This window comes from Hyperolius riggenbachi, chromosome 1 (assembly GCF_040937935.1).
Source record: "Hyperolius riggenbachi isolate aHypRig1 chromosome 1, aHypRig1.pri, whole genome shotgun sequence".
NCBI lineage: Eukaryota > Metazoa > Chordata > Amphibia > Anura > Hyperoliidae > Hyperolius > Hyperolius riggenbachi.
Genome location: NC_090646.1, coordinates 274224524 through 274238222, shown reverse-complemented (window position 1 = coordinate 274238222; position 13699 = coordinate 274224524). Strand labels below are relative to the sequence as shown.

At 40.3% G+C, this 13699-nt stretch overlaps 1 protein-coding gene across 1 annotated transcript in view; it reads left to right on the top strand.

The window, feature by feature from the left end:
* Positions 1–8512, top strand: part of PRAG1 (PEAK1 related, kinase-activating pseudokinase 1) — a 61005-nt gene extending 52493 nt beyond the window's left edge. The window contains exon 6 of the mRNA XM_068233604.1: positions 1266–8512. Within this exon, the coding sequence (XP_068089705.1) occupies positions 1266–2300 (1035 nt within the window). The 3' untranslated portion in view covers positions 2301–8512. The remainder of the gene's footprint in view (positions 1–1265) is intronic.
* The last annotated feature ends 5187 nt before the right edge of the window (positions 8513–13699 follow it).

Below are 13699 nucleotides of genomic sequence, written 5' to 3'. Positions count from 1 at the left end.
CACAGGGATCTGACCAGCTGTTAACCAGGAAACTTACCAGAGTGTTTCTTTCTTAGGGTATGTGTTAGACTGGGTATACCATGAACAGTGTTTTAGCTGACGAGATCACCAGTAGGACCTAATCCTGTGTATCAGACTTGAGCTTCAGGGGGACCTCACTAGTGTAGAGAAAAGGTGTTCACCCTGTCATACTTAGACGCAGCAGTGCTTTCCTATACAGCACTAGCTTACAGTTTCAAATCATATATGGTTTATGAACCATTTTTGCCCAGAGACTGTAAAGACATCTTGTATTTCTAAACGTGAACCACAATAAAAGATTCTTACTACAGCCCATTAGAGAAATTCCCACAAGCAGGGGACAATATCTGCAATAGGCATGCTTACCAGTGCTTGAATATATTTTCTTTATAACAATGCCCCTTTAAAAGGTAGGACTGCAGCATGTGTGCTACATTTTTAATTGATTTTGGTTCTACTTTCAGCCTTAGGAAGACTGACTAGCACTTTATATTTTGCATCTTTAAGCAAGGTAGTAAAACATTTTATAAGAAACGTCATTTCAGACAGTTGGCAGCTGCACATGGGGTTATTCATTAATTGCTACATTTAAGGTGCTATAAAATGTATAATTTGAGAAGGGAATAATCATTTTGACGTCTTTTTACATTCCAGAGCTCTTAGTAAAACTAAACTTAAATCATAAAGTTATTGGGCTTATTAGTTAAATTGTAGAAAGCACACCGAGGTTGTGTACAGCACAGTGATCTTTAGTGGCCACTAACTATACAATTTGCCGAACGAATGTTTTTATAAAGGATTCTTTGTATGAACGATTGGAAACGATCATTTGGGACCACTAATGGACAAAACTCTTCTTACCAATCTGATCCGCTGAGCAGATCGTTCAGAAACAGCCTTATCAGTCTGCAGAAAGACTGTACACACGCACTACTGTCAGGAGAACAACCGCCCAGCGGGAAGGTCTGACGGACCCGTCCTCTTTAGTAGTACGTGTGTACGCACCTTTAGTGGCCACCTTAGAGTTCTCTTTACTACAGCATGAGCAGTTGAGAGATCACTTCTAATTTGCTGCTCTTAGCTGCTGCATGTCACACAATATTGATGGCCTGTGCATTTATCTATTGAATAATACAGATCATTCGGTTTGTTTGACTGCCTCCATCCTTGCTTTAAACCATTGTAACTGTAACATTGTAAATACTGTTTTTTTTATTACATTTCTATTTTCTTATAATTTTCAGATGTGCAGGACAGAAGACACAAATGCCCCTTTTAATAGCAACCTGTCACTGCCTGTGCACTTCAATATACAGCAAGACTGCGGACATTTTCTTGCCAGTGTCCCTTCAAGTCTATTGCGGCCACCAGACACGACCAATGTCTCTTCGACTGCTGACACACCTCATGCTACAAACGCCTCATCCGAAGAAGACTGTGTGGTAGTCATCACTCGGGAAGTGCCTTACCGCACAGCAGCAGACTTTGTCAGAGAATCTGCATCCACCCATAAAGGCCAGCCAGAGATTTATGAACGTCAGGTTTGCCTTATGTTACTACAGCTTTGTAATGGGTTGGAGCACTTAAAGGAACATGCTATTATTCACAGAGACCTTTGCTTAGATAACCTTCTGCTAGTCCACTGCCAAACCACTCCTGACAAGATTAAAGATGGCAAATATGTTCCAAGACTTATCGTTAGCAACTTTTCCAAAGCAAAGCTGAGGCCCGGGTCTGAAGACTCCAAACTCAAGAAAGACAAGACCAGACTGGCACCTGAGATCATGGCAGCTTCCCAGTACAAAAAGTTTGATGAGTTCCAGACAGGGATCCTTATTTATGAACTCCTCCACCAGCCCAACCCGTTTGAGGTTCGAACAAGTCTTCATGAGCACGAGTACAGTCAAAAGGACTTGCCACCTCTTCCAAACTTATCAGTTTACTCTCGTGGTCTACAGCATCTTGCCCACTTGTTGTTAGAGGCTGATCCAATCAAACGCATCCGCATTTCCGAAGCCAAGCGTATTCTTCAATGTCTGCTGTGGGGTCCAAGGAAAGACTTAACTGACCAACCATTTAGCCACGAGGAAGCTTTGCACTGTGCCCTACAAAACTGGATTGATATGAAGCGGGCTCTCTTGATGATGAAATTTGCAGAGAGGGCACTGGAACCAGAGCATAGCGTTTCACTGGAGGACTGGCTCTGCTGCCAGTACTTGGCATCTGCCGATCCATGCTATTTGTATAAAACACTGAAACTTATTAAGCTTATTACATGATGGAAGCCACACTATGAGACTGAAATAGCAATTTAGTTGCATCAAGGCTACAGTGAGTTGTTGAGCAATTCCTATGCCTTAAAACAACAGAAGTGTTAGTGTTATGCTGGCTTGACATTGTAGATAGTAGATCATAGATCATCCCTTTTTCACCTGAGGTCCTTTGACAGTTAACGATGAGAAACATGCTGGGAATGTTCCATGCAGTATTCTGTTGGTGATGAATGTCAAAAAAGATGTTTATCTGCTTCACTATAAAAGGAACCGGTCGGAAATGTGCTGCAGATTTTTAGATAAATGCACCATTCATAGACAACACTCATCAGTTTACAGATGTTTATACATATTTTTTTTTAGATCTACAGTAGGCCTGTATTTTAGTTAAAACTTTATGGTCTTCACATCATTTCAGTTTTATTCATCAAAAATATCCCCTTGGTGATGTTTACACAGCTTATAGTTTTCAGCACTACTAGAAACTCAAACTTGTTTAACAACTATTTTATTTTGTTTTGGATGTTGATTGATTCTGTTTCTGAACACTGATCAGATAATGTGTAGACCATTGTTTCCCTGACCTGCCTTCAACTTCCATCAACAGCTCTTGTTTTGTGATAGACTGTTCCAGCAGAGCTTTGGTCACATCAACAAAGCAGTTTGACAGAAAGCAAATGTATAGAACCTTATCTTTCTAGAATGAATTGGGACAGACAAGTCATCCAACAACCCCAGGAAGGTTTTTTTTTTACAATTTATTCTGTTTGGTTTCAGATATTTCAGATCATAGTGAGTTTTTATATTATAAAATGCTGCAGTCTTGTGTAATACTCACAGCACAAATGTATTTTAAATCAATCCAGAACAAACTGGATTTGTTTCCAAAAAAAGAAATTCAAATTTGGTTAAAAGTCTTCAAATTGTCAGCCCTACCCCTGAGTCCTATCAGATCATAGTGAACGTTACTAGCTTTTTGGTGAATTAAAGGTTGTGGTTGCAGTCGCATGCCTATACCTGCAGTGATTTTATTTTTTTTCTGTATCTCTTAAAATCTGTTTCTTTCTGTGGACGCTTGCATACAGCTGGCAAAACTACTAATTCATGAATCCCAGAAATCCTTACTGTGGTCTGATATGACTCAGGTTTCCTGGATCACTCCTGTTCCCCAATGTTTTTCACTGTTCTCCAGCTTTCGTAACTGAACCCCACAGTTTTTAGAAGTTGTCTCAAGTTGGTTTATTGCTATGAAACCCCAGCACTGAATGGCTCTGGATTCCTAATATATTGGGGTTTGCTGATGATCAGATAACCACTGACCTGTTTCAGTAAAGTTTTCTGATCTTACCACAAAATATCCTTTCAGCACTTGGCAAGTGAGGAAGTGGGTAGCAATGGTGATATTGTACTGAATTTGGAATTTGTGGGTGTTTTTGCTTGATGGGGACTGCTAAGCTATTTTATTGATTAGGGGCGAAAGGTTTATGATTTTGGACATTTATTTTTTTTTGTAGTAGCTGTGCTTACTCTAGTATCTTCCCATACTTTATGAAATGACTGAATGGAGGATCATTTCTATAGACAAAATATTTCAGGATCCATTCCCAGTTCACATTTTTCTGCAGTGTTCCAGGTTGTTGTTTTTTTTTTCCCCCCACATGCTGCATGATTTTTCATTGAAATGTATTATTGCTGTCTGTGTACGCATTTTAATCTGAAGTGAGGAAATTCACTTCAGGTTTATACATATTTTATAAAAGGAAGGCTCTTGATACCTTGGTGCACAGGTGTCAAACTCCAGGCCTGGAGGACCAGATCCATGCCAGTGTATAGGATGGACTGAGAAAGAGAGGAATGCATTCTACCGGATGGACCACACCTTTCCTGATTCAGACCCATCAATTAATTTGAGCCGTTTCAAAAATGTGTGAGGACCTCGGCCCTGAAAGGACCAGTTTGACATCTCTGCCTTAAGCCTCATACACACGGGGTACGGGCGTCGCCGCAACCACGTGGCACGCGCGTGTTGCGGCGACGGTTCGCCCGTGTGTATGACGCGCGCGCCCCGAACCGTCGCCCGTCGGAGCTGTCGCCAGGCGATTGACATGTTCAATCGCCGGCTACAGCCGTCGCCGCAACCTCGCCGGAACTGTCGCTAGCCCCGCATGTGTATGCGGGCTAGCGACAGCTACCCACACACATTACACGGAGCATCCGGCGGGGGGGAGGAACCTCGGCGACAGCTTCCGCCGCATCGCTAATCCCTCTGCTGCCGTGTGTATGCAGAGGGACTTGGCGACAAGCTGTCGCCGAACTGTCTCCGAACTGTCGCGCACACGCTCCCGTGTGCAGCGACAGCTACAATTGTCCCCCCGTGAGTACTTAGCTTTAGAGCCTTCCTGATCCCCAGTCTCCTCCATTGTGCCTGTGCTGTCCCCAGTTGTAGGTATTGAATCTTCTAGGGCTTCGTCACTCCTCAGGCAGCCTTCCGAACTGTTTGTGCTCCTGATTTAGTTCAGAAAAACAAGCGCATCCATACTGTGGACAGGGAAGGCACAGAAACCATGCAACAAACCCAGGATCAGGAAGGCTCTATGGTATCCAGAGCTTTTCTTCTACTTGGATATGTCAATTGAAGTGATATTCACACTTCAGATTTGCTTAAAGTATAGTGATCCTGCAGTAAGCTAAATGATTTTAACTGTGCTTTATATGACACTGATTACCTATCCATAACCCCATTTGTGCATACAAGTTTATTTAAAAAATAAGCACTGTTGGTGAGACTTGAGGCCAGGTTTGGGGAGCACTGTCTGAACATAGATTTCCTCTCACATTTTTTTTTATTCCCACCATTTTTTTTTCTTTTTGTATTAGGAGGGCTGTCACTACCACAATGAGCACTAAAATAACACTTCTGTGGCCCCTAAAGTTAAAAGAATATTGGATAAACAAATGTATTGGCTTGGCTTACATTAGTGTTCTCCCTGAAAATGTATATCTACTACACATCTGCCATTCTGCTTAGGAGATAGTATCGCAACGATCCATTTGAGGGCTAATTTCTCACCTTATCTGGACTACGGTCATGTACAGACTGTGACTTTTACCTCCCAAAACAATGTTGTGAATGTTTAAGGTGAGAGTGTAGTTTCACTGAGTTTGGTCTTGTTCAGCTGCAGCTCTTGAGGTTCATGGCAGTAACTTTGGCCTTCCTTGTTGTCCTCTCCTGACCACCTGGAGTGGCCAGAAAACTCATTTCTACACACATTGTCGGAAAACTGTCACCTGAAGTAAGCACCATTTTTGGGCAAAAAAAAAATGTATAATCCGTATACACCATGGCATTTCAGATTGTTATTGGCATGATCTGTGATACTTCATTGGAGTAGTTGTTCAGCATGCGTAATAGGTACTCCTATGTTGCTGTCACTTACAGTAGGTAGTAGAAATCTGACAGAACCAACAGGTTTTGAACTAGTCCATCTCTTCATGGGGGACTCTCAGCAAGGCTTTTATTCTTTATAAAGAAACACCTTGAAAAGGATTTATGCAATAATGCTGACCAGCCTCTGTGCTCGCTGCAGACTTGTTTTTGTCGATTGGATAGAGCAACTGGCATTCACTAAGTGCTTTTGAAACTAAACAACTTAATGAGAATCCCCCATGAGAAGATGGGCTAGTTCAAAACCTGTTGGTTCAGTCAGATTTCTACTACCTACTGTAAGTAAAAGAAACATAGGAGAAAAGTAATTTACATTTTACTCTGGAAGGAATGTACTTCTTATTTGTATGTGTTTACATGTATTTTAAATTTTACGATTTTCACGATAGTGCTCCTTTAAGGGAGCAGAAAAAGCAGTTGACAAATGAACCACATAATTTGTGAGATCATTTAATGCATTTGTTGGATTCTTCCTTAAATGGGCTATATTGTGTTTTCAACAAAAAATTCTTGTTAATTGTTCATATGCCATTTTTTTCTGCTTCTTGCCTGAAATCTTAGAACGGATGTTAAGAATTGCCATTTTGATGGAGAACTCTCTTTAGAGGTAGACTTTATTCAGGATTGAAAGCAAGGCTTTGAAATGCATATAAGGATCACTGGCTGCCTGCCCAAGGCTTGCTATATCACCCAAGCACAGCTGCAGTTCCCCAGACCACCGCACTTGAAAGGAAACTTGAACTGAGAAGGGGGCATATGCTGACTACCTTTGAAAATGTTGCTTTCCTGGTTGTATCTAGTAGGTTTATATCTGGTGTCCAGCAAAAATGTTTTTAGATTTGATTTGTATTAATGATACTGCTCATTTGAGAGCAGAAATATACCACACCTGAATCGAAAGAAATATGGAAAATAGTATTGTTGTGTCCCTACTGAAAATACTACATATCCAGCTACAGTAGAGTCCCTTAATAGTAAACTTCAAGGGACCTGGCTAAGTAGTTTACCATACCAGAGGTTTACTATATCAGAATTTGCCACATTGTATATTAATACAGGTGCATTTGCTGGGACCTGGGGAAAGAGTTCACTATAGCCAGAATTTAACTATATCAGAGTTTACTATATCAGAGATTCTTCTGTATCAAAGCTAATTTAATAATTCCTTCAATTACTTACTTGACATTGTTGTGCACGAGATTAGCATGACAGGTAAATGGCATTTTTTAAAAAGACAATTCAGATATGCATTCCTCTCCGCACAGGTTTCCTTTAAGGGCACTGCCTATCATTGCCTTTCACTATATCCTACTAAAATGTACTGTTGGCAGATAACTCCTTTTTTTAGTCATGGGACCACCCCACACGGTTTTGGCCTAGTCCTGAAGATACACTTATGAGAGCTGTGCTGCAGAGGTCTAGGACTTCCAACCCTGCAGAGATCTAAAAAAAATTGTCACCAACACCCCTGACTGTTTTAAGAATTTTAATATATTGTACAAGGTATTTGACCGAAAGTTTTTAATTTTATCCTCCTGCTTTTTTTTTCTTTGCCCCTAAAAAAAAAAAAAACTGATAAGAGGAAACATACTTGCCCCTCTTACTAGTCTCTTCTGGCCTCTTGGTACCCTCTTTCTTTGTTTGGGACCCCCTTTTCCTTTGGGGATTTAGTGAAGTGTCATCTAGGATCTTTGCCCTGTAGTTTCCAAACATCTTGCTAGTAATTGGAGAGCTATTTTGACAGTCTCATAGTGCAAATTACCAGAAGGGATGTGTTGCAGTGCCCATATTGAAGGTCACAGGTTGAAATTTCCCTGCCTTACCAGTGTTATAATGGGAGAAGAGGGGTTCAGAGGAGGACTGGGGGGCCAGGTGTAAGTATAATGGCTTTAGTTTTAACACCTGCACCTGGAATTCTGCTTTGAACTTCCTGCTCCATCTAAACAGAGGGAGAGGGGCAGAAAAGCATGTGGCAAGCATCCCAACCTCTGCTAGAAGTACTTGTCACATCCGAGAGTAGAACAATTGAATTAACAAGGGCTGCTGTTCTTGGATCGCAGTAGCACTCACAGATTGGTTTTACTTGGTTGTCAAAATTGTTTATTTACATTTGATTACATTTAAACAAACACAGTTGCTGCCCACAAATGTGAATAGTTGTGTGAAAGCCAAGTGTGCTTCTGTTTTTTTCACTTTTATACATTTAGAAGATACATTTGTGGAAATATTCTAGTCCTGTGGATCTCCAGTCACTTATTTTCTGACTTATTTCAGTAGATATTGCTATCCCTTTAACAGCCATATTTCTGACCTCTAGTTTGATGTGATAAATTTGATACCAGCTTTACAAAGGACTGTAAAAGTAGACTTATCTGCTGTATTGGGTGGTTCTACAGCTGACTTAGTAATTGTGTGTGAAATCTAAACTAGAAGTAGCCAGGATAGCTGCTTAGCATTGCTCAGTTAATATTTTTGTAGGCAAATAATGATACAACTCACTTTCTAGTTGTGCTGCATTTTGTATTATATTTGTACACCTGTATATAAATAAAATTATCCTAAGTTGTTCTGTCACGGGAGCCTAATCAAGTTGCAGTGCAATGGGTTGGTAGCTTCAAAGGCAATTATCAATGTTTACAAATTACTTATACTTGCAAGTCTTTTCACGAAGGATGCGGATATTGACCTGTTGCGGTCCTGGTTGTGTTTTCTACTTTCATATGCCAATTTTCTTTTTAAAGTAAAATTGAAAATAAACTGACTTTAAAACCTAGATATTTTGGTCGTCTTTATTCAGTAACTAATGTATGTCTCTTCCCCCCCCCCCCCCCCCCCCCACTCTATTTCGGTACATTATTCACCTGTAAAGTAGAACATGTAAATCTCTTGTGTATAAGTGTTACCTATGTTTTAGAAACAGAAACCTATTCCTCAGATACTAAATAACTATTGGTTGGAGGAACAGTTTAAAAGAATAGGTATAGTTGGCCTACATCTCTTGAAGATGGACACCAGACGTTCATAGTGGAAATGTGCAGTTTTATTGCACAGCATGTTTTGTGTGTTTATCTCGCTGCTTCGGGTTGATAAAGATAGAGTGCAGGATGGCTGGGATTTGTAAAGGTGCTCATACATCAGTCGACTTGGTGGCTGATCGAGTATCCGATTCGATAATTATCGAATAGGATGCAAATTAATGCCGCCTCAAACATGCCCAATTGATGAATTTGACCAATTTCGCCCCGAAAGCTGGGCTTCTGTAAAGCACCCGTGTGATGTCACATACGTGCTTAAAGTAAACCTTAACTGAGTAAGAAAAAAGTTTCACTTACCTGGAGCTTCCACCATTCCCCTGCAGACGTCTTGTGCCGGTTCCCCCCAGCCAGCTAGTTGCATCTTCAGCTGGGCCAGTGTGCCTGCACAGCCATAGCCAGGCACGTCCCTCGATTGACGGGGGCACGATCTAGGGACGTGCATTGCCAGGGCTGCGCAGGCACACTGGCCCAGTGAGAAACTAGCTGTCTGTGGGTGAGTGAAGGATCAGTTTGTCCTGGTGTGGGCACAGTACATCTGCAGGGGGCTGGTGGAAGCCACAGATAAGTGAAACTTTTTTTTTTTTTTTCTTAATTTAAGGTTCATTTTGTCGGAAGCCCGCTTAAAATGCGGACGATGAATGGGGACCACATATGGAGACAGCGGACAGGTAAAGAATGAAATGCATGGGTAGCTGAACATTCACATTGGGGGGGGGGGGGCAGTGATGGAGGTGGAAGTTGCAACATCACAAGGGAGATTCCAAAGAGATTTCATGCTGAAATCTCTTGGGAATTGGTCTGCTGGTGTATGGGCAGGCAACAGATCTCTCTTCAATCGAAAACAGATCTGTCTCTTGGTTGCTATGACCATACATCTTCTGATGTATGGGCACCTTTAGACTTGAGTGCCTCTCCGATATGGTTTCCTTCATGTTATTTCCCCAGTGTGTGTTTGTAGCTAATGGAAGCTGTGTTGATTTACAAACTGGCTGCTAGATTTTATAACTTTGTAGACGGTTAGTAGGTTTCTTATTCAGCCTAACAAAAAAGTTGTACAGTGTCCATTTACAAAGTTGATGCCAGAGAATCGGACAGCGCAAATATGAACAAAGCTCCCTCTGGTTGCTAGATTCCTGTTACTGAGTTTGATATCAGGATTTATAGTAAACTACATTAGTCGTGTGGGATAGGAGAGCCACCTAACAGCTGAACTGCTTTGTGGCAACCTCCCAAATGTGCTGGTGGTAATGACAGTGCAAGCTCACTGAGCTTCTGCTGTCAGGTGGAACCACTCGAGGTTTCTGCAGATTTTTTTCAGTCAAGCAGATGGCCATTATATACCCTAACTCAGATGATGAACAACGTACACATTTCTACGTTAATAAACATTCTTTTTTTTTTTTTCGATAAAAATTGAATCCCATGTCTTGGAAAAATCAGATAAAATATAACAACTAACATTTTGTATTCGATGGTTTGGTATTTTTGGAAAAATGGATTATAAGTTTATGGTATGTTGGTTTGAGTTTTCAGATTATTCGATCATTTGATAAAATTGATTGGATTTCTCTGGTTGAAAAAGACCTAAAAAATTTAATCATGTCTGGCCACCTTTTAGGCACCCCATAAATCTTGAGGATGTTTATGATAATAATCCTAACATTTGTATAGTGCTTTTCTCCTGTTGGACTCAAAGCGCTCAAGAGCTGCAGCCACTGGGATGCGCTCAAGAGGCCACCCTGCAGTGTTAGGAAGTCTTGCCCAAGGAATTCTTACTGAATAGATACTGACCATAGACAGGATTTGAACCCTGGTCTCCCATGTCAGAGGCAGAGCCCCTAACTAGTACACTATTCAGCCGGTATGTTGTAAATTTGGTCTCTTTGTTAGGTATGGTCAATAAGATACAAATAGCTTCAAAACAGTCCAACAAAATCCTGCCACGGTGGAATTCTATTGGTCAATTTTTAAACTTCATAAATTTGCATACAAAATTAACAATCCTACATCAACTTGGAATTATTAGCATCTCATTACCATAGCTACTATTTGTTCTTAAATCAATTTAATTATTCTGAGATCAAATGTTTACATGTCCCTATTGTCCATGCAAGTATGATTATAAGACTGTTCACTATTTTGGATAGTTAGTGTTGGCAGAAACAGCTATTCAAGCTTCTATCTGCTTTAATTGCAGCCAGTGGGGTTTGGTGTTTATCAACATTATTCTATAAGATTGCCAAGTGCCCCCTGTTGTGTATAACATATACTTCTAAGGAATACTCCATAATTGTGTCAAAATGCTTTTGTAACAGTCTAGTATTTTATATTATTTCAAAGCTTACTATAGTGGATTGAGTTTGACTAGTTCAGGCACTCTGACCCAAACAGAAGCACCTCCTAGGAGACTAAAGGAGTATATGAGTCAGAAGAACAAAACCGTTAGGCAACAAGTATGCTTAATAGAAAATAATTGGCAACTTGCATAGTTTTTCTTAATTCAGGCTTTATTTTAAAAATTGCCTCAGGAAAACTTTTTGGGGGGTGTTTTAAATGCCTCTCAATGAAAATTGCGTTTTGTGACACAATGGTGACTTGTATACGCTGTAAAATGCTGCAGAAGGTGTCAGCTCTATTAACATACTAAATAATAGTATATTGTGTGAAACGCAATCCCGAAACTGGACTGAAGCAGTTTTTGCAGGAAACTCGCGTCTTTATTGAATGTCAAACTCTTCCAGAGGTTTCTTCTTGTCACTGCTAATCAGTGATTGTGGAAAAAAATCTGGCTTGTGACAAATGGTTTGTCCTCATCCTGTGGGAATTACAGCCTTTGAATAACACGGCAGGATACTGAGATAGAAAGTTCTGGAAAGGGGGTTCCTGTGAGTGTAATGGCATTCTAGTTACAGCTGAATACATTTCCTTCCACTTCATTGTACATGTGCAAATTCATTGAAAGTGCAGAAAGATGAGTCAGACATTCTGTGACATTCTCTGCAAACACTGTTTCCTCTCCAAGTTATCACCTATAGGGCTCCATGGAACACGTAGCACAAGGTTTGACCTAGTGTCTTCCTTTCCCTAAATCCTCCTACACAAATTCCAGTATGAATCACAGCTTGGAACACTGTGTGCACAAAATAGTTCACAGCCCTGGGACCTGTCTGAAGGAGTGCCTGTCATACTCCTGTGATGAGATTGCAATTATTACTGGAAATAGGAAAGGACTAGTTGGCCTGTTAAAAGCAGACAATAGTGAAAGCCATGAAAACTGTACTTATCGATAATTTCCTTGAGAGGATACATATATAGTATTCATAAAACCTAAAAAAAAAGTTTCTAAGTGCAAATGTACATGTATGATTAAAGCAAGTTCCATAATTACTTCAGCAGTGGAAAGCCTCTGAATGATCCAGTGGCTTCCCAGATCCCCCTTCTGCCCACCATTCCAGCACAGGGTCCCTCTATACTTGACTTACGCGAGTCATATGGGCTTCTTTAATCTCCCTAGGCCAGCGCATCCCAACTAGGAATGAACAAGAAAGGTCTGCGCATGCCCAGTAGAATGGAAGTATATATATATATATATATATATATATATATATATATATATATATATATATATATATATATATATATATATATATATATATATATATATATATATATATTTATCTCCACCGTTAAGTGCTTCATTCCACTGAGCATGTGTGGACCTTACTTGTGTATGCCCAGTTGAAAATTACTATTTGACTGTCATGAGTCAAATAGGTACACAAGGGCACTGCGCTGGAACGGTGGGCTGCAGGACGGTGAAGGAAGCCACTGGACCATCCAGAGGCCTTCCCACTACTGAGGCAATGGTATGGCTGTGACCATGACCTTTTGTGTTTAAAAACTAAATTGTTTCTTTCCTGGTTGTCACTCATTAAGTGTAATCAGCAGGACTGCAAAAGAACATACCTTAAAGAACAACTGAAGTGAAAAGAATATGGAAGCTGCCATATTTATTTCCTGTTAGACAATACCAGTTGCCCGGCAGCCCTGCTGATCTATTTGGCTGCAGTAGTGTCTGAGTCACACCAGAAACAAGCATGCAGCTGATCTTGTCAGATCTGACAACGTCGGAAACACCTGATCTGCTGCATGCCTGTTCAGGGTCTATGGATAAAAGTATTAGAGGATAGCCAGGCAATTGGTATTGCTTAAAAGGAAATAAATATGGCAGCCTCCATAGTCCTCTCACTACAGTTGCCCTTTATGGGATTCAAATTCTAGATCTAAAAAAAAGGCCAGAAGGGATAAATAATACCATTTGGACATGATTAAGTGTAAAAGGAATGCCTTTTAGCACCCTAACGCATGGGGAGACTGTATCTGCAATAGAGAATCAGAAGGAACAAAAACTGCAAAAAGGTCTTCAGACTTGCGAAAGCAGTAAAACAAGTGGCTAGTGATATAACTGGGCCTACCTAACCAGCCCAAAATAACATGATCCTGTATTTTGTACGGTTTGCCTTGTATAACTTTTGTCCTATCAACATGACCTAACATAACCTTGTTACGTCTGTCATCCTTTGTATCATTGTATGTATTAATTGTCCAGCGCTGCATAATATGTCGGTGCTTTATTATTATTATTATTATTATTATTATTATTATTATTATAAATTGTATTTATAAAGTCAAATCCAAAAGTTTTCTTAACCCATTGAAGCTCCAGGACGTTAAAATAAAGGTGCCCATACACTCGTCAGATTGGCAGCAGATAGATAAGAAATGCATCTGATGATCTATCTGATGCGTTTTTAGAACATTTTTTACCAGGATAGAATTCCAATAGATTTCAGTTTGAAATCTGTTGAAATTCGATCTGATGGCATTTTTTTGCCATCAGATTTCCATTAAGGCCAATGCAAACT